We start from the raw sequence: 22,131 nt of genomic DNA on the forward strand, positions 1-22,131 counted from the left end.
GAGTGCCCAAAGCCTTTGCACTTTGTCTGTGCTTGGGACTGGCTCTCTCCCTGTGGACACCCAAGTCCTTATTGCCACAACATTGGGAAATGGTCAGCAGTGGACGGTTGGAGGTTGAAGTGGGGGTTTGAGTGAGTTCTGGGTGTGATACATGTATCCATGGCTACATATCCCCATTACCACCCCGCCCCTCCCCCCTCCAATACATAGACCATGTGTGTGGCTCAACAGTTGCACTTACATACAGGTACAAAAAATAGCATTGGTTACATGACTGTTAGGGTTTAGCCATAGTTGAACAAATTTTATAGGTAAGGTGCATACGTGGTATTACAGTCTTGCCCCTGGGATGTAGGTGCAGGTGGATGAGGACGCTAGTTCCAGAGTAACCGGACTGTGTCCAGGTTGTCTGATGGCGGCGCTGCGCCCCCTGCCAGCTGGGTGGGCTCAAATCGCTCCCTTGGCTGGGTCTCAAGGCCTTTGCCGTTGCCTAGTGGTGGGAAGAGCCATAGGAATGTATGGCCTCCCTGTTCTCCTTTGAGGGCTGCAGGGTCTTCCTGCTGCCCTTTCGCGATAGTGGGAGCCTGGTTATCCCAGGTCCCATCGGAAGGGCTGGAGGGTGCTGGCCTCTTACTCCCAGTGCTGACCCTGGTAGCCAGAGAGATAGGGCCGATCTGGGGCAGAGTGCCAGTAGTGGTGCCTGTTCTGTCTGCTAATCGCTGGCCTTGCAGTGGGTAAGCTCTCATTGTGTGTGGCCACACTCCCTGGGTCATCACCTTGGTCCCGGAACCACAGGCTATATGATTGGGTAGCCCACTGGACCTGGGTGCTTCGAATGGGGGATTGCCCTTGGTTTTGTCGGCATGCATCTTGAAACCCAGCATCACACATTATTCCATCGTTTACATTCATGATACATTGGCTCCGATCGCACTAAGGTACTAGTTCACATTTGTCAATTACATCTTTTCCCTCAATTACTTATTTTCCCTGTATATTACTGGCATCGCTATGCAATGTTACATTTAAATACTTGCATTTGTTAATTACATTTCTCACATTAGTATCACCGACATCGCTGTACAAAAAGTGGAACTGTCCCTTTAATTGTTCTGGGTTGCCAGTCTCCTTGAAGAGGGCCTTGCAATCTTTACCCCAATCCGGTTCGCTGTTCGGCATCAACACTGCCCCTCGTGGTCTGGTCACGGCCATCTTGATTTCAGGCACTTCACCTCATGGTGCGGGCGCCATATTTTCTCTCTCCACGAAGTAGGCTGCGGTGATCCTTCTCTCCCCAGGTTCTGCCACTGAAGCCAAGGATTTACCTTCTGTGTCGATCTTTTCCTTCGGAGTCCTGTCACAGCCAAGAAGGTGATTTCTGGTCATTCGGGTTGGATCATCTAGCCGTTGGGTAGTGCGGTCTGTGCCATCGCTGCGCAGTCGAGTTGGACGGTAGGATCTTTAGGTGCTGCGATGGATCCAAATTTTGGACTATCTAGGACATCGATCGCCGGGGCCAGGAGGTTTTCCCAGCTCCAACAAATCTGGATTTGCTTCATCCAACTTCTTCCTAGCAGCATTGGACCATCACCAGCAACGATCCACAAAGGTAACTTGTACATCGCGCCACCGTAGGACACCTGGACATCCACGCTGCCAACGAATGGGATGATGTTGTTTGTGTAAGTGAGCAGCTTCGCCTGGATTGGTAGCATTTTAGGTTGTTCGATAGGGTTGTCCCAGAGTTTCTCGAAGGCCGCCTGGTTCATCAGCAATTGGCTCGGCCCTGTGTCGACCGCCATCGAGACTGGAACACCGTTGATTTCAACTTCTATCTTCAACGGGGATCTCTAGGTGGAGCAAGTAAACACTCCATACACCTCTTCCTGGGGCTGAGCTGCCTCCTGGATTCTCTCTTCGTCTTCATCAGCGCTGGAGCCCGGGTGATCAACCAACCACTCATCGACTCGGTGAGTAAAATTTATTTTACACATTCACTGTAGATGGCCTTTAATGTTACAGCCCTTGCAAGTATAGTCTCTGTATCTGCATTGGTGGGCTCTGTGATTTCCTCCACAGCGCCAGCATAGGGCTGGCCGGTTGGCCCCCTTGCGGCGGACTCAGGGTTGTGGGGCTCGGGGTCACAGTCTTGTCTCTGAAAGGCGCCATTCGGTTCACTGTACATACCGTGTTGGAGTCATCATCCTTCTGGAATCGCAGGCCGAGGCCATGAAGGCTTGGCTCACGTTAATTGCTTTCTGCAGGGTGACGGTGGTGTCCGCACAGAGCAACCTGTGGAGGAGGCCCTCGTGGCTGATTCCAATAACAAAGATGGGTCGCTGTGGTGGTCGCCAAAATCACACGGTGCAGCCAATCGTCTCAGGTCTGCAGCATATTTTGCGATTTCTTGGCCTTCAGGCCGCCGGTGTGTGTAGAACCGGTCTGGCTGTTAGGATTCTCTCTTTTGGCTTAAGCTGTTCCTTTATCAGCTTTACGAATTCCGCGAACGTTTTTGTTGTCGTCTTCTCTGGGGTGAGCAAGTCCCTGACAAGGCCATGAACGCTGGGCCCACAACTGCTGAGCAGGATGGCTCGGCGCTTATCAGCCAGCGCGGTCAGTGTGTCTCCAGCCAGGTCGTTCGCGATGAAGTAGTGTTCTAGCCTTTCCACAAAGTCATCCCAATCTTCCCCATCAGCGAATTGTTGAAAGTTGCCAAGGTTAGCCAATTTTCGCGTGGAATTCGTATTCTCGTCGCCAATTGTGGTATCTGTAAGCACTCTAGTAATTATTCCATGAGGTAAGGTATTGCACTTGAACTGTTGTGACCTTAGTCCATTTATTGCAGCTCCTGAATGAGGTTACAGTAAGGTGGGCTCCCTTTTATACCTGGTTCCTGCATTGTGCAGGTGACCTCTAGGCCTCCACCAGTTGCACTCTCTTGTGGTACAGGCATATTATATACAGTGTAAAGATACATTCAATGGTGTTATGTAACTGTACATTGCGTGTACAAGGTATATACATACACAACACACTCATTTTAAGGTTATGCCCCCTTGTTCTGGACTCTCCCACGAGAGCAAACACCCTACCACCCTACCTACTCCTTTGATCATCTTAAACAGCTCAATTAAATCACCCCTTAATCTTCTATATTCAAGGTAATACAATACTATTCGATGCATCCTGTCCTCATAATTGAACCTCTTTAGCCCCGGTATCATTCTGGTGAATCTGCGCTGCACCCTCTCCAAAGCTAATATATCCTTCCTGAAGTGCGCTGCCCGGAATTGAATGCAATATTCCAGATGAGGTCTAACCAGAGCTCTGTACAACTGTAAGATAACTTCCATCCCATTATATTCCAGCCCTGTTGAAATAAAGGCCAACATTCTAATAGCCTTTTTAATTATTTTTTTGTAGCTGTCCACTAGCTTTAAGTGGCTTCTGTACTTGGGTCCCGAAATCTCTCTGCTCCTCCACAGTTCCAAGCTTCTCACCATTCAGTAATTACTCTGATTTATCTTTCTTAGGTACAAAGTGAATGACCTCACACTTCCCCACATTGAATTCCATCTGCCACAGTTTTGCCCACTCACTTCCTCTATCAATGTTCCTTTGCAACTTTCTGCTCATGTCTACACTATTTACTGTGCTACCTAACATAGTGTCATCAGCAAACTTAGATATGTGACTCTCTATTGCTTCATCCAAGTCATTTAAAAGTATCGTAAAAAGCTAATACCCCAGTACACATCCCTGGGGACACCATTAGTCACATTCTGCTCATTTGAGTACATACCCATGACCTGTAATCTCAGTTTCCTACCTCCAAACCAATCCCCTGTCCATGTTAATAGATTCCATATGTTCTCATTTTTGTTAACAGTCTCTTATGTGGAACCTTGTTGATTGGGAGTCCATTTAAATAACACCCACAGACACTCCAGTACTTACCACATTTGTTGCCTCCTCAAAAAATTCAACAAGGTTCATTAAACATGAACCCTTTACAAATCCATGCTGGCTCTTCTTATCAGCTCATATTTGTCCAAATGCTCCATCACTCTGTTTCTAATAACAGATTCTAGTAACTTCCCCACAACTGACGTTAGATTAATAGGTTTATAATTTCTCATTTGATCTCTACTACCCTCAGACTTGGAAGCCCTGGTGTGATTAGGACTGGTTCCTCTACTTGCATCTGCTCAGGTAATCTTTCCCCCTTGGTTCCATTAGCAGCAGCAGCCTCCCACACAGCAATGTTCCTGTCAGTCCCTTATCAGTACTGACAATGGATTTAAACTTATGTCTGCTGGAGAGAACTCAAAGGCAGTGGCAGGTTATAATATTTTTGGCAGGTGAGGCACACTCTATAAATGCCTAACCAAGCCAGCTTGTCATTATGTCAACAGGCCCTTCGCACTGGAGCAATGATTTTGAACGCATGCACTCAAAGCAGGGACAGAGTCCCCATCAACCTGAGGAGAAGCTTAAAATGGTAAAATAAAAATCTGTAAAGAATGCAGTTTTACAAATATGCAGTTGGCTGCATGTTGCAATTTTGGACTCTTGCCTCAAAGTCAGAAGTTTGTGGGTTCAAGTCCCACTCCAGAGACTTTAGCCCAAACATCTAGGCAGACACTTCAGTGCAGAACTGAGGGAATGCTGCACTGTCAGGGTGCCATCTTTCAGATGAAACATGAAAAAAAGGCTCTCTCTGTTGGACGTAAAAGATCTCATGCCACTATATCGAAGAAGAGCAGTGGAGTTATTCCCAGTGTCCTGGCCAATATTTATGTCTCAATCAACATCACTAAAATAGATTATCTGGTCGTTATCATATTGCTGTTTCTGGGTGTTTGCAATACGCAAACTGACTGCCGCGTTTCATAGAAACATAGAAACATAGAAAATAGGTGCAGGAGTAGGCCATTCGGCCCTTCTAGCCTGCACCGCCATTCAATGAGTTCATGGCTGAACATGCAAATTCAGTACCCACTTCCTGCTTTCTCGCCATACCCCTTGATCCCCCTAGTAGTAAGGACTTCATCTAACTCCCTTTTGAATATATTTAGTGAATTGGCCTAAACTACTTTCTGTGGTAGAGAATTCCACAGGTTCACCACTCTCTGGGTGAAGAAGTTTCTCCTCATCTCGGTCCTAAATGGCTTACCCCTTATCCTTAGACTGTGACCCCTGGTTCTGGACTTCCCCAACATTGGGAACATTCTTCCTGCATCCAACCTGTCTAAACCCATCAGAATTTTAAACGTTTCTATGAGGTCCCCTCTCATTCTTCTGAACTCCAGAGAATACAAGCCCAGTTGATCCAGTCTTTCTTGATAGGTCAGTCCCACCATCCCGGGAATCAGTCTGGTGAACCTTCGCTGCACTCCCTCAATAGCAAGAATGTCCTTCCTCAAGTTAGGAGACCAAAACTGTACACAATACTCCAGCTGTGGCCTCACCAAGGCCCTGTACAACTGTAGCAACACCTCCCTGCCCCTGTACTCAAATCCCCTCGCTATGAAGGCCAACATGCCATTTGCTTTCTTAACCGCCTGCTGTACCTGCATGCCAACCTTCAATGACTGATGTACCATGACACCCAGGTCTTGTTGCACCTCTCCTTTTCCTAATCTGTCACCATTCAGATAATAGTTTGTCTCTCTGTTTTTACCACCAAAGTGGATAACCTCACATTTATCCACATTATACTTCATCTGCCATGCATTTGCCCACTCACCTAACCTATCCAAGTCACTCTGCAGCCTCATAGCATCCTCCTCGCAGCTCACACTGCCACCCAACTTAGTGTCATCCGCAAATTTGGAGATACTACATTTAATCCTCTTGTCTAAATCATTAATGTACAGTGTAAACAGCTGAGGCCCCAGCACAGAAACCTGTGGTACCCCACTAGTCACTGCCTGCCATTCTGAAAAGTACCCATTTACTCCTACTCTTTGCTTCCTGTCTGACAACCAGTTCTCAATCCACGTCAGCACACTACCCCTAATCCCATGTGCTTTAACTTTGCACATTAATCTCTTGTGTGGGACCTTGTCGAAAGCCTTCTGAAAGTCCAAATATACCACATCAACTGGTTCTCCCTTGTCCACTCTACTGGAAACATCCTCAAAAAATTACAGAAGATTTGTCAAGCATGATTTCCCTTTCACAAATCCATGCTGACTTGGACCTATCATGTCACCTCTTTCCAAATGCACTGCTATGACATCCTTAATAATTGATTCCATCATTTTACCAACTACCAATGTTAGGCTGACCGGTCTATAATTCCCTGTTTTCTCTCTCCCTCCTTTTTTAAAAAGTGGGGTTACATTGGCTACCCTCCACTCCATAGGAACTGATCCAGAGTCAATGGAATGTTGGAAAATGACTGTCAATGCATCCGCTATTTCCAAGGCCACCTCCTTAAGTACTCTGGGATGCAGTCCATCAGGCCCTGGGGATTTATCGGCCTTCAATCCAATCAATTTCCCCAACACAATTTCCCGACTAATAAGGATTTCCCTCAGTTCCTCCTCCTTACTAGACCCTCTGACCCCTTTTATATCCGGAAGGTTGTTTGTGTCCTCCTTAGTGAATACCGAACCAAAGTACTTGTTCCATTGGTCTGTCATTTCTTTGTTCCCCGTTATGACTTCCCCTGATTCTGACTGCAGGGGACCTACGTTTGTCTTTACTAACCTTTTTCTCTTTACATATCTATAGAAACTTTTGCAATCCGTCTTACTGTTCCCTGCAAGCTTCTTCTCGTACTCCATTTTCCCTGCCCTAATCAAACACTTTGTCCTCCTCTGCTGAGTTCTAAATTTCTCCCAGTCCCCGGGTTCGCTGCTATTTCTGGCCAATTTGTATGCCACTTCCTTGGCTTTAATACTATCCCTGATTTCCCTTGATAGCCACGGTTGAGCCACCTTCCCTTTTTTATTTTTACGCCAGACAGGAATGTGCAATTGTTGTAATTCATCCATGCGGTCTCTAAATGTCTGCCATTGCCCATCCACAGTCAACCCCCTAAGTATCATTCGCCAATCTATCCTAGCCAATTCACGCCTCATACCTTCAAAGTTACCCTTCTTTAAGTTCTGGACCATGGTCTCTGAATTAACTGTTTCATTCTCCATCCTAATGCAGAATTCCACCATATTATGGTCACTCTTCCCCAAGGGACCTCGCACGAGATTGCTAATTAATCCTCTCTCATTACACAATACCCAGTCTAAGATGGCCTCCCCCCTAGTTGGTTCCTTGACATATTGGTTTAGAAAACCATCCCTTATGCACTCCAGGAAATCCTCCTCCACCATATTGCTTCCAGTTTGGCTAGCCCAATCTATGTGCATATTAAAGTCACCCATTATAACTGCTGCACCTTTATTGCATGCACCCCTAATTTCCTGTTTGATGCCCTCCCCAACATCACTACTACTGTTTGGAGGTCTGTACACAACTCCCACTAATGTTTTTTGCCCTTTGGTGTTCTGCAGCTCTACCCATATAGATTCCACATCATCCAAGCTAATGTTCTTCCGAACTATTGCATTAATCTCCTCTTTAACCAGCAATGCTACCCCACTACCCCACCTCCTTTTCCTTTTATTCTATCCTTCCTGAATGTTGAATACCCCTGGATGTTGAGTTCCCAGCCCTGATCATGCTGGAGCCACGTCTCCGTAATCCCGATCACATCATATTTGTTAACATCTATTTGCACAGTTAATTCATCCACCTTATTACGGATACTCCTTACATTAAGACACAAAGCCTTCAGACTTGTTTTTTTAACACCCTTCGTCCTTTTAGAATTTTGCTGTACAGTGGCCCTTTTTGTTCTTTGCCTTGGGTTTCTCTGCCCTCCACTTTTCCTCATCTCCTTTCTGTCTTTTGCTTTTGTCTCCTTTTTGTTTCCCTCTGTCTCCCTGCATTGGTTCCCATCCCCCTGCCATATTAGTTTAACTCCTCCCCAACAGCACTCGCAAACACTCCCCCTAGGACATTGGTTCCGGTCCTGCCCAGGTGCAGACCGTCCGGTTTGTACTAGTCCCACCGCCCCCAGAACCGGTTCCAATGCCCCAGGAATTTGAATCCCTCCCTGCTCAAGCCACGTATTCATCTGCGCTATTCTGCGATTCCTATTCTGACTAGCACGTGGCACTGGTAGCAATCCCGAGATTACTACTTTTGAGGTCCTATTTCTTAATTTAGCTCCTAGCTCCTTAAATTCGTTTTGTCGGACCTCATCCCTTTTTTTACCTATGTCGTTGGTACCAATGTGCACCACGACAACTGGCTGTTCTCCCTCCCTTTTTAGAATGTACTGCACCCGCTCCGAGACATCCTTGACCCTTGCACCAGGGAGGCAACATACCATCCTGGATTTTCGGTTGCGGCTGCAGCAACGCCTATCTATTCCCCTCACAATTGAATCCCCTATCACTATCGCTCTCCCACTCTTTTTCCTGCCCTCCTGTGCAACATGAACTTGGCTGCTGCTGACCTCCCCTGATGAGTCATCCCTCTCAACAGTACTCAAAACGGTGTATCTGTTTTGCAGGGGGATGACCGCAGGGACCCCTGCACTACCTTCCTTGCACTGCTCTTCCTGCTGGTCTTCCATTCCCTATCTGGCTGTGGACCCTTCACCTGCGATAAGGCCAACTCGCTACACGTGCTACTCACATCATTCTCAGCATCGTGGATGCTCCAGAGTGAATCCACCCTCAGCTCCAACTCCGCAACGCGGTCCGTCAGGAGCTGGAGGCGGATACACTTCCCGCAGATGTTTCCTATATTACAACAGTGACTACACTTCAAAAAGTACTTCATTGGCTTTGGGACATCCTGAGATCATGAAAGGCGCTATATAAATGCAAGTCTTTCTTTCTCTGATTCTGGCCTACTGTTTATTCCTTCTTCCTTTGTTCCACAATTACTAGTAAATCCTTTAATCACTCTCTCAACTCTCCTCGCAACCTCTTCATCTTTAAAAATATTCTCAAACGCATCTTTTCAGACAAGTTTTCCACCTCATCTCCTGTTCTATTTCTTCCAGGCTCAGCATTTATTCCCAATGCCCATCGGTGAAACACCTTAAGATGTATTCTACATTAAAGGTGCTATACTAATTAAAATTGTTTTTGACCCTTTGTACTGTCTTCAGGGCAGTGATGTCTCCTTTATGTTACAGTGGCCAGAACTGTATTCAGTACTTCAGGCATGGGCTGATCAGGTCACTGTACAACATCAGCATGATCTCTGGGGATTTGAACACATCTGATTTCACAATGGACGCGACTGCTGCCGACGGACCGGAAGTAGTTGCGCATGCGCAGTTCCAGTGCTTTTTTTTGGTTTGTTGTTGCCGGACTTCCCAAAATGAGGAATAAAGAAGCGGATAAAAAAATAATCTTGTTAATTTGTAGTTTAATTTACTAATTGTGTGAATTGTGGAATTTATTTGGGTATGAGCCACTTGTTTGAAAGGGGATTGTGATCTGCTTCATTGTTTCTGATGAGACATTTCTCCTAACAGCTCCCGTGTTGACAGCCCTGACAAGTGATAAAATAGGTTAGTTGTTTTTAAATTGACAATGCGAGATGAAGAGCAAGGGGCCGTGATACCAGAGGTTGAGAAGGATTGAGAAGACTAGGTAATGTTGAGGTGACAGCAAGCTCAGCTTTTAAACACCTGTAGATTGCCGGAGGAAGGGAAGATTGAGGGAGGGAATGAGTTCAGAAGTTGGCAGCCAGCACCTCTTAAAGGGGAGGTGCTCTGTTTCTGCTGACAGTCTGACAGTAGGAAAGGTTCAGAAAGGTGAAAGGTGGATGTAAGAGGTCAGAGATGGCACCCAGATTCTCTGATGCAGCATTGGAGGCCTGGTCCAGGCTGTTGACAGGGGGGGGCAGAGGAATAGAAAGCCCTCAAGGCAACACCTTAGCAGACATTGGGAAGAGGTGACCGAAGAGGTAAATGCAAGGAGCTTAGCTCCCAGGACATGGCTACATTACAATGCTGCACAAAGTTCAATTATCTCAACAGCTCTCACGCATTCTCACCCAAATACTTTTTTTATTTGTTCCGGGATGTGGGCATCGCTGGCAAGGCCAGCATTTATTGTCCATCCCTAATTGCCCTTGAGAAGGTGATGGTGAGCTGTCTTCTTGAACTGCTGCAGTCTGTGTGGTGAAGGTACTCCCAAAGTGCTGATAGGGAGGGATTTTGACACAGCAACGATGAAGGAATGGTGATATATTTCCAAGTCATGATGGTGTGTAACTTGGAGGGGAACTTGCAGGTGATGGTGCTCACATGCACCTGCTGCCCTTGTCCTTCTAGGTGGTAGAGGTTGTGGGATTTGGGAGGTGCTGCCAAAGAAGCCTTGGCTAGTGGCTGCAGTGTATCTTGTAGATGACACACACTGCAGCCATGGTGTGCAGGTGGTGAAGGGAGTGAATGCTGAGGGTGGTAGATGGGGTGCCAATCAAACAGGCTGCTTTATTGGATGGTGTTGAGCTTTTTGAGTGTTGTTGGACCTGCACTCATCCAGACAAGTAGAGAGTATTCCATCACAATCCTGACATATGCCTTGTAGATGGTGGATAGGCTTTGGGGAGTCAGGAGATGAGACACTCCCCGCAGAATACCCAGCCTCTGACCTGCTCCTGTTGCCACAGTATTTATGTGGCTGGTCCAGTTAAATTTCTGCTTAATTGTGACCCCCAGGATATTGATGGTGGGGAATTTGGCGATTGTAATACCTTAAATATTATGGGGAGGTGGTTAGACTCTCGCTTGTTGGAGATAGTCATTGCCTGGCACTTGTGTGGCGTGAATGTTACTTGCCACTTATCAGCCCAAGCCTGAATGTCGTCCAGGTCTTGCTGCATGCGGGCATGGACTGCTCCATTATCTGAGGAGTTGCGAATGGAACTGAACACTGTGCAGTCATCAGCGAACATCCCCACTTCTGACCTTATGATGAAGGGAAGGTCATTGATGAAGCAGCTAAAGATAGTTGGGCCTGGACAATGCCCTGAGGAACTCATGCAGTGATGTTCTGAGGCTGGGTTGATTGATCGTCCAACAACCACAACCATCTTCTTTGTGCGAGGTATGACTCCAGCCAGTGGAGAGTTTTCCTTCCGATGCCCATTGAATTCAATTTTACTAGGACTCCTTGATGCCACACTTGGTCAAATGCTGCCTTGATGTCAAGGGCAATCAGTCTCACCTCACCGCTGGAACTCAGCTCTTTTGTCCATGTTTGGACCAAGGTTGTAATGAGGTAATGCTCTCCTCACACATGCACCACCACAGCCATCCCCTCCCTGTATCCCATCTCACTCTTGCAATCAATGCACCACCTTTACTCCATCTTCTTCTCCTCCTACTCACACAGTCTTCACCTCCTACTCTTAGCGTTACTGCAACCCTCACTTCACCGTGTCTCACAACTTGCACACAACAACTCCATTATTCTACATTCACATGCACATTTTTAAAACATCTCACAAAGCTGTCACTAACACACTCCCTTCTTTTTTGCAGGGGAAGATCATGCACAACATGAGGCAGCAGGCAGCGAGTGGAAATGCTAGAGGCCACCTGCACAACCTCTATCAACTCAAGGAGGCCATTTCCAACATTTTAGGCAGGGGGTGCGCCATGGATATGGTGAGTGGCAATGCTGGAGGAGACGTTGCATGGAGTTCCTCCATGCCTAATCCTCTTTTCGTTTCTCACTTCTATCTCACCATGCTCATGCTGCATGACAAACATGTCATCTCTATCTGCTCCCCCTTCACACTAAAAGCTAACCATGTCCCTCTCTTTTATTTCAGGTGCTGAAAATGTGAAGCTCCTGTGCCTTCCTGAATCTGAACATAGCAAGCAGCAACTCAGAGACTGACACTATGTGTGCTTTAGAGGGTAGGCTAGCAGACAGGTCTTCACGCAGTGAACCACCAGGCACGAGTGTGCTAGGGCAGAGGGATATGATGGCACAGGAGCCAGCTCTCAGCAGGGCAAAATAGCATTCTAGGTCTCCTCCAGAAGACTCAAGTGCTGACTTTAAGGGTCCAGAAGACTGATGGGCATACACCAAGAAATGCTAAGTGCACTGAGCAGCCTATCAGTGAAGTTCCACACAGTGGCTCTGAGACTGAAGAAGACCATTCTGTCCAACATTGAGTGATCAGTTGCATGAACATGGCAGTGGGGCCCACCATGATGGAACTTCTGACAGCTCATGCAACAGCTTACATGGCTGTCATGGAAACTCATGAGTTGTTGGAGTAAAGTTTTTTGTTCTGGATTTGGTATTAGTGTTTTGTGAGGACAAAATGCATGAGGTTGGTCTAAAAGAATGCAATCAGGTGATTGTGAGGAAGATGATTATAAGAATGGTGGGATTGTTGGTGTATTAAGGAGGGGAGGGTTTGTTCAGGTGAAGTGCTTTCTTATAAGTTTATCTCTAAGAGCTCTGGCAGGTAAGGCAGGTGGTTGATCATGCTCCTGTTCTTTCTCCTCTTATTGCTGGCCTTCCTCCTCCTCCTCCGCTTCTTCCTGTCCAGGTGCTGGTAAGGGCTGGTTCCTCTGTATACCAAAATTATGCAGCACACAATGAAAAATTTGAAGACAAGTTCAGGTACTGCAGAGCACCTCTAGAACTGTCCAGGCAGTGGTAATATTGTTTGAGCATGCCGATAGTTATGCTCAATCAGATGTCTCATGGCAACATGGCTGTACTTGAAAGCCTGCTCTGTGTCTGTGCCTGGGTTCTTGACAGCAGTCATGAGCTGTGTCTGGAGGGGATAACTCTTGTAGCTGAGTAACTAACCTGTGACCTGACAACTTGATTTGAATAGAGGTGGGGCAGAGGACTGGTGCAGGATGAAGGGATTGTGACTGCTGCCAGGAATCCAGGAATGGACCTGCATTATATACTGCCTATGGTCAGAAACAAACTGGACATTCAGGGAGTGGTATCTCTTTCCTTGTCGGGCTAGTGATTGGGAGCATGCAGAGCAACGTGACTGCAGTCTATGACTCCATGGATTCTAAGGAAGCTTACAATATATGCAAAGCCTATTGCTCTTTTGTCCTGCTTTACTTGGTCCATGGGAAAGGAGATGTATGTGTTCTTCCAGGAGTAGAGAGATTCTGTCACCTTCCCAATGCAGCACTGTACAGCAAACTGCACGATGTTGCTGCTGTCACCTGCTGCAGCCTGTAATGATCCCGTAGCATTAACGTTAAGGGCCATGGGCAGTGCTGTCTATGGCCAGGTTTTAGGTTCCAGCTGGTGACAGAACTCCATTACACCATCTTTGGTGAAGTGCTGGTGCCTCACACATTGCTCCGCAGTCTGGATGAGGTATGAATAGCGTTGCTTGAAGACCCACTGTGAGTAGGGCTTCCTGCACCGTGCCCTCTTCTCTTAGTGCTCCTGCTCATTGCTGTTTTCTTTAGTGCTGTGTCTCAAACTCCAGCCCCAAAGCCAGACCTACCAGACCACACATGACTGAAATAAAATATTTCCAAGGCGGACAAGCAATCCAGCACCAGCACAAAGTTGTTTCCAGAAAACTGAAAGTTAGTCTGGAATGCAAAAAATATCCAAAGCATGGCTCAAAGGTTGACTAGCAGCCTAACAGAACAAACCAACAACTATCCTGTATGGAGAGGTTGAGCCCTTTAAATATCACTCAGGCAGGGGCCTTGCTGACTGTTAGTATCCTGACTTGCTGGGTGGGTTGATCACACAACGAGTCAGGGCCTGGGAAGAACAATTTCACAAAACAGTCCTACAACCAGCATAGGACCCTTATTTTAATATTATAATGAGCTTCCTGTATAGTTCCAACACATGCTCTGGATGCTTTGGGAGGAATCCAATCCAATCCGACACCGGCACACACTGACACAGAACAGGCATTCACATATCCACCCTATCACGGACTTTTGTTCTTTCCTTCCCTCACCCTTTCCCTGCCCCTGCACTTGCTTAAAATCTGTTATATCTCTAACTTTTTCCAGTTCTGATAAAAGGTCATCGACCTGAAATGTTAACTCTGTTTCCTCTCCACAGATGCTGCCTGACCTGCTGAGAATTTCCAGCATTTTCTTTTTATTTCAGATTTCCAACATCCACAGTATTTTGCTTTTAGATTCTTAGATGTTCGTTTTACTCCTGCAAAAATGAAACAGCGCAATCCAATTTCTAGACTACTGTCTATACTCCGAGTCACACTAACGGACTTATAATTTCCCAGAACATGCTTATAACAGTTCTTAGAGAACAAAAGCATATTAGCCAATGTAATTTTTCTGGTATCATGGTTATATGTGGAAGGTTGCGGAATTCCTAAATGGCATTCAAGAGAACATTTTTAGTCAGTGGATAACAAGCCCAATACGGGAGGGGGCAGTCCTGGATTTAGTTTTGGGGAGCTGGGCAGGTGGAAGGGGTATCAGTGGGAAAGCACTTGGGTGCCAGTGACCATAATTCAGTCAGATTCAAGGTAGTTATGGATAAGGACAAGGATAGACCAGGAATAAAAATCCCAAATTGGGGAAAAGCTAACTTTGCTAAGTTAAGAAGTGATTTGGCCACAGTGGGCTGGAAACAGCTGCTTGAAGGTAAATCAGTGTAAGAACAGTGGGGGGCATTCAAGGAGGAGATCCGGAGGGCTCAGGCCAAACATGTGCCCTTAAAGAAAAAGGGTGGGATTAACAATTATGGAACCCCCTGAATGTCTAGGGACATACAGGGGAGGATAAAGAAAAAAAGAAAAGCTTAAGTCATATACTGACGGCTAAATGCTGTAGAATCTCTGGAAAAATATAGAAAGTTCAGAGGTAAAATTAAAAAGGATATTAGGAATGCTAAGAGAGAGCATGAAAAATCCTTGGCAAGTAATATCAAGGAAAACCCAAAGATGTTCTATAATTATATTAAGAGCAAGAGGATAACTAAAGAAAGGGTAGGGCCTATTAGAGACCATGAGGGTAATCTGTGTGGAGGCGGAAGATGTTGGTATGGTTCTTAATGAATACTTTGCATCTGTTTTCACAAAGGAAAGGGGCAATGTAGATACTGCTATCAAGGAGGAGTGTGAAATTCTGGATGAAATAAACATAGTGAGAGAGGAGGTATTAAAGGGTTTAGTGACTTTGCAAGTAGATAAGTCCCCAGGCCCGGATGAAATGCATCCCAGGATGTTGAATGAAGCAAAAGAGAAAATAGCAGAGGCCTTGACCATCATTTTCCAGTCCTCTTTGGATTCAGGCATGGTGCCGGAAGACTGGAGGACTGTTAATGGCAGGGAGAAAGGGACAGGCCGAGTAATTACAGGCCTGTCAGCCTAACCTCAGTGGTGGGAAAATTATTGGAAAAAATCCTGAAGGAGAGGATAAATCTACATTTAGAAAGGCAAGGATTAATCAGGGACAGTCAGCACGGATTTGTTAAGGGAAGATTGTGTTTGACTAACCTAATTGAATTTTTCGAGGAGGTAACCAGGGGGGTCGATGAGGGTAGTGAGTACGATGAAGTGTATATGGACTTTAGCAAAGCTTTTGATAAGGTCCCACATGAAGGTAAAAGCACATGGGATCGAGGGCAAAGTGGCAAGTTGGATCCAAAATTGGCTTGGAGGTAGGAAGCAAAGGGTAATAGTTGATGGATGTTTTTGTGACTGGAAGAATGTTTCCAGTGGGGTTCCGCAGTGCTCAGTACTGGGTCCCTTCCTTTTTGTGGTATTCATTAATGATCTAGATTTGAATATAGGGAGTATGATTAAGAAGTTTGCAGATGACACTAAAATTGGCTGTGTGGTTGATACTGAAGAGGAAAGTCATAGACTGCAGGAGGATATCAATCTACTGATCAGGTGGGCAGAACAGTGGCAATTGGAATTTAATTCGGAGACGTGTGAGGTAATGCACTTGGGGAGGGCTAATAAGGAAAGGGTATACAATTAAACAGCAGGCTATTTAGAAGTGCAGATGAACAAAGGGACCTTGGAGTGCTTGTCCACAGATCCCTGAAAGTAGCAGGCCAGGTGGATAAGGTGGTTAAGAAAGCATATAGAAAGCTGGCCTTTATTGGCCAAGGCATAGCATACAAGAGCAGGGAGGTTATGCTTAAGTTGCATAATACACTGAATAGGCCACAGCTAGAATACTGCATGCAGTTCTGGTCACCGTATTATAGGAAGGATGTGATTGCACTGGAGAAGGTGTAGAGGAAATTTATGAGATGCTGCCTGGAATGGAGAATCTTAGCTATGAGAACAGATTGGATAGGCTCTGGAACAGAGCAGGCTGAGAGAAGATCTAATTGAGGTGTATAAAGTTTTGAGGGGCCTGGATATAGTTGTCAGCAAGGGCCTATTTCCCTTGGTGGAAGGGTCAATTATGAGGGGGCATAGGTTTAAGGTGGTTGGTGCAAGGTTTAGAGGGGATTTGAGGGGAAACTTCTTCATGCAGAGGGTTGTGGGGGTCTGGAACTCACTACCTGGAAAGGTGGTAGAGGCAGAAACCCTCACTACCTTTGAAAGGTGCTTGGATGGGCACTTTAGGTGCCGTAACCTGCAGGATTATGGACTGGAGCTGGTAGGTGGGATTAGATTGGATAATCTCTTGTTGGCTGGCGTAGATACGGTGGTAAATGCTTCAGAGAATTCAATGCGGCCAGAGTGATCTCCTGGACTAATTTTGATCGCCTGGATGATCGGAGAGGAATTTTCCCAGATTTTTTTCCCCAGTTGGCCTGGATTTTTATCTGTTTTTTTGCCTCTCCCAGGAGATCGTATGGCTCTGGATGGAGTGAAGTGTAAAATGTTGCGATACACGGTGTATCGCAGTTATGTGGGATGGACTGGTTGGGCCGGATGCTCTTTACCTGTCCGCCATTGTTTATTGTTCATAGGTTTATATGTAACCTTCAGGGCTGCTGTCCGAGGGCTGTGTGCTCTTTGTCAGCCGGCTCGGACACGATGGGCCGAAATGGCCTCCTTCTGTGCTGTAAATTTCTATGTTTCTATATTGAATAAGCTTGTCTGGACTTGCACCACTGAGCATATTTTTACCCACATTTTTCTTAGTACTATTTATATCTGGACCTATTCCTTTGTGAATGTTAAAATACTTCAGTTTTGAAATGGCCATTTCAATTTTAGCTACATTTCTTCCTATAAATTGGTATGTATTGCCCAGTTCTTTACAAGTCACTCTTAGCTCCACATAAATGCATACTATAAATGGCATTTGGATGTAAAGTCTCCCAAATTGAATTCAGCAGACCACCTGGAGAGATCGCTCACATCACGTTAGTTTTGCACAGGTTGCAGCAATAGCGGAACAAGTAAAAGTGAAGTTTAAAAATGTGGTCATTGCAGCTGGACACTTTTAAAACATTATTTTTAATCTTTTCTAATATTAACAAAGAGATGAATTTTCATTCCTTAACAACAACACTTTACTGGGATTGAGATGCCAATAAGTAAAGCTCTGCATATACATACAAATGCTCATGTGCAAAGCTCTGTTTGTCAGGCCTGGAAGGGGGTGCAAAGCCAGCCATATAACTCAAGTTAGATGGCTCCATATTGCTTTAAACCATTATCTGTAGTTAACAATATCCTCAGCTCCAAGCAAGTAACTACTATCACTATTATCTATGATCAAAACTGTTACCCAGCCTCCTTATGCTTTATCCTTCAAAAGCTCACTTTTTAACATATTGCTTACCCAAAGAAACCCAAATGTTGTTTTGCAGTTTCCTTTTTATTTTTTAAGTTTTCATTGTTAGCCCTGATTGTTCCAGCATCTCTTCAGCTCTTTTATCATTTCCATTTTGGGATATTTTTCAACCTTCCTATTTCTATTACCTTTAAATATTTATTTATTCTACCTTGATATTGTAATCTCCTTATTTAAGCATTTAGGACTGTATTTTATAACATTCTATGTATTTCACTTGTAACCTCTCCAGTATTTCACTAAAATCATCCAGATTGATTGGGTCTTCTGTCTTTCCCTCCCTGAGCACGATGCCCAAGTGTGCTTGGTGCCATCTACATTATTGCCAAGAGTAACTCTGGTCTGCAGTGAATAAATGAGATGTGTTGTCATCAGCTTCTTAACATTAACTTGGTGAATGGTTAAATAACTTTAAATTCACTTCAAATGATTACGTGATTGAGCTTGCACTTGAGGAGGGCGACTCACACCAATTGAGAGGGAAACCACAGGGAGTATAGAGTTATGGTGTGCAGTGAAGCTTGGCTTAATAAGTGCTCAGGAAGTCCCTCTTCGGTACTTTATAAACTTGTTATTTTAAATGTTTAGAGAGTGCAGATATTTCCACCTGTGCTCTTAACCTACTGAAAACACAGCAGCTGGGAGCGCATACGACTGCATGCTCAGAGCTTTCCCTTAATCCTGAGTATTCAATTCAGGACAGCTCCCAAAATTAAGTGTGCGTTCACATTTACTGTTAATGTAGAGCGGTTTACAATGCTAAAGGGTGTTGTGTAAGTCCGTAATCAGGGTCTGACCAGAGTTAAATAGTGTGAGAGATTCTCTGCAGGAGGTAGCCTCCCAGTACTTGAGGGGGTCTCACATTAAAATATTCAGACAATGGGGACACGGCCCCGTTTGCAAACATTTGAAATATAATTGCTGGGTAAAGCTCTGTGCATGTGTGACATACCTGGGTGATCTCCTGAGCAGCAAGTTTCAGCCAGGTGGTGTAAACGGGGTCCAGCCCGGCTGCCATCCAAACAGCAGCGATGGGTGCCTGGCTGCAGCGTCAGCCAGAGGTTCTGGGGGCTGCGATCTGCAGCGACTGCCTAAAGGAAACCTGAATGACACAGTGCTCCTCACCTTTAACAATATGAATTCTTTTAACCACAGCGGGCAGACTCCTGTTCAGCCCCAGGATCCGATCCAGATGGAAAGCAAACACTTCGCTGACATCCACCGCTTTCTTGAGGACCCCGCACCGTTGTCGGCAGCCTGGCCCTGGTGACAAGTCACTCGGGGCTCGGGAGTTACGGTCGCTGCCAACACCTTCAAATACAAGCAGGGGCCGGCGTGGAGGCCGGGGGAGCCTCTGGAGACGGGCGATGCTGGCGTCGGCCAGGAATCGCATGGCAGCGATGTCCCCCGGACTGAGCCAGGGCGGCGCGCTCTGGCTGTACATCCTGATGTTACTCCCACCGGCACTGGCTTTCCACTCACTTTGAGAACTTGTCCAGTTGGGGTTGACCTGGCCTCTGGCGTGGGTTGATACCGCCGTGCTGTCGGCCGCCCTCAGTCTTTGGTCACCCGGCCAGCCCACCATCAACAAAGGTCCCGGCTCACTGCCCTGACTGTCCAACAGGCTGGCATCGCTTTCCTGCACAGCTCGTGTGCGTTTCGCCGACCGTTGCTTCCTGATCTTTGGCCTCACTGTTCCCCTGATGTTGACCGGTTTTCGCCTTTTTGATCTGAGCGTGATGTACACCACGTTGGGGCTGAAGGTGGGGTCAGCTTGCTCACTTTCTCCCGCTCGGAGACTGCTGGGGAGCAGCCTGGCAGGCGCTCCCTCCCTCCTATCCTCATATCCCAAGAGCCGCTCCTGGGATAAAACATCGCCCTGCATCACAACGAAGGAGGCATAAACCAAACACGCTGTAGCGATCAGCAAGTTCCTCTTGGTCCTGGGCCGTCTCCCACTCGCCATCCAGACACAAGGGGCAACCAAGAAGAAACGGAGTTTGCCAGGTCTTAAACAAGTCATCCTTGCGGTGACCCAACATGATGGAGGGAGATGAAGGTGACAGGCGCGGTTTCCAAAGCCCGGAGAGGGAACATACTCCCACACCCTGTCCAATCTGCCCCGTACCTGGCGATCTGACCGCTGCACAGACAGATGTGGAAATACCAACACGCGTCCCTCTGGAACTGGGATCAAGGTTTTGAAGGAAATGAATGGAAACAACTGCTCCACAAAGCAGTGCGCCAGAGAGAGAGAGAGACATACACTGGAACCAGCCAGCAACTGCACAGCGCTGACTAGAGGGGGTGTTTTGTGTTCACATTGGAGGGCAGGAGGATTGGGCAAAAGTGTCACTTTTCCCTTCTACTCAACTTGCATTATGGATTATTTCAGTTCTTCGATTCTAACTGTTCAGTCAGACATCGTGTGTCCCTTTTTTAGTGAGACATGTCGCACAGAATCGTGCATCTTTTAAATTTTACTCAAATTATCCAGATTCGACCCTATGTGTTCTTTTATATCTTGCAATGTTTTATGATTACCTGCGAGATGAATTGTTTCCCTGTCTTGCTGCTTTTCCGGAAGCAGCTGCCCCACATCTGTTACAGTTAATTTCACCACAGATTATGAATCTTGGGCAACACCAGTGACCCTGATAGGGTTAATCCTTCACTGCGAAAACTTCACTTGTTAGATATCAGAAAACACGAAACACGTCTCTCAGTAATTGCGTGAGTTTTATTCACTGGGGTCAAATGGTTAATTGTGCAAGATTAATTAACACCTTTTAATAGCCTTGAAATGAACCTCCAGACAGTATGAGTTTCACAGCTTAGAGGGGTGCCGTGGGCAGTGATGATTGATGAGACAAATATTATTATCTCAAACAAAAGCGGATGCTGGAATCTGGAATAAAAGCAGAAAATGCTGGAAATCTCAGCGGGTCAGGCAGCATCTGTGGAGAGAAAGCAGAGTTATTATTATCTGTCTATTTTGGGAGGATGATACCGGAATAGCGACTGCTTTTCAGGGTCTGCTGAAGTAAAATCATTACAATATCTGAGGTCTCCCACCTCCAGTGACAGCCAGTTTGCAACCGTTCAGCAAGCTGGCTCTTGTTACAACACTGGTGAGAGGGGAGAAATGTCCGGATAGCGGGAAACGACAGTAAGAGCATTGGCATCAGGAGTTGTTGACCTTTCAATTCATAGTTAGGCAAGATCACCCAGGCCACTGAACATCGCTGACCCTTTGAGGAATGCGGGTGGGATTTTTTTTACTGGAAAATTGTAAATAACACAACGGATCACACATAATCCGTAAGCAATTGAAATGAAAGATTTTCTTAAAAGTAATAATATTTTATCTAAACATTGCACAGATCTTAATGTAATATATATTTTTCCAAAAAGAACTGTCCATTTCAAAAATAGTTGTATTGATAGTCTTTCAAAAACAAATAATTTGAACTTGAGAACCGATCGTCAGCAATTAACGTTAGATATATTGCTCTCTAATCTTAATTAAATGAAAAATAAATACGAGCTTTTCTTTATATAGCCCTTATTGAGTCTCTGTAAAACTTTCCAACGCACGTCACATACAATGAATTAAGTTTGCAGTATAATGCAGAACACACACTTACGTTTCTGTCAATCTTTCCAAAAGTCGACGTCTATAACGCTACAGGTTACATTGTCTCAGTGCATGTGTTACATTCTGAACTTGCCTTCTGTTTAACAATTGTCCATATTTACTTATCGTACAACATAGTAACAACAACACTTGTATTGAAAAAAGCGCCTTTAACGCAGTAAAACGTCCCAAGGAATATCTCTGCAGTGTTGGTTTTAATTTAATAGTATTGTATGCTTTATCCGTTTCCTATTTGAGAAGTATTGTTTTAAAGTAAGCATATTCTAAAAAGTTTAAATACTAGTTCAATTATTATCCTTCAATGATTATTCCAATTTTCTCTCACAAACAATCTTGTCTATCATGTGTAAAACCTACCAATCTATTAGAAATAGGATTTTAAAATACTTTCAAATAACGGAGCATTAAAACCTCTGACAAATATAGTAGAAGAGCCAATCACATACACTTTCATAATTTCATAGGGATTATATTTTTTCAGAATAAGTCTGTAGCTCACTCCTATATCTTATTTCTATATCTATAAGTAAGATGAACATAACCGAGAGAGTTTTACAAAATGTCACCATCACCATTTATTTAAACATGTAACTGATTTTAATAGGATGGTTCCTTTAGATAAACACCTCTTCCTCGCACTCCTGGATAGTTTACAGACGTCTGATAATAACTC

General features: G+C 45.4%; 1 protein-coding gene across 1 annotated transcript in view; it reads right to left on the reverse strand.

Moving 5' to 3' along the window:
• gask1b (golgi associated kinase 1B) overlaps positions 1 to 20,104 on the reverse strand; it is a 134,442-nt gene extending 114,338 nt beyond the window's left edge. The window contains exon 1 of the mRNA XM_070871745.1: positions 18,926 to 20,104. Within this exon, the coding sequence (XP_070727846.1) occupies positions 18,926 to 19,823 (898 nt within the window). The 5' untranslated portion in view covers positions 19,824 to 20,104. The remainder of the gene's footprint in view (positions 1 to 18,925) is intronic.
• Positions 20,105 to 22,131: the final 2,027 nt, after the last annotated feature.

The sequence above is a fragment of the Pristiophorus japonicus genome, chromosome 2, assembly GCF_044704955.1.
Source record: "Pristiophorus japonicus isolate sPriJap1 chromosome 2, sPriJap1.hap1, whole genome shotgun sequence".
NCBI classification, from domain to species: Eukaryota; Metazoa; Chordata; class Chondrichthyes; family Pristiophoridae; genus Pristiophorus; species Pristiophorus japonicus.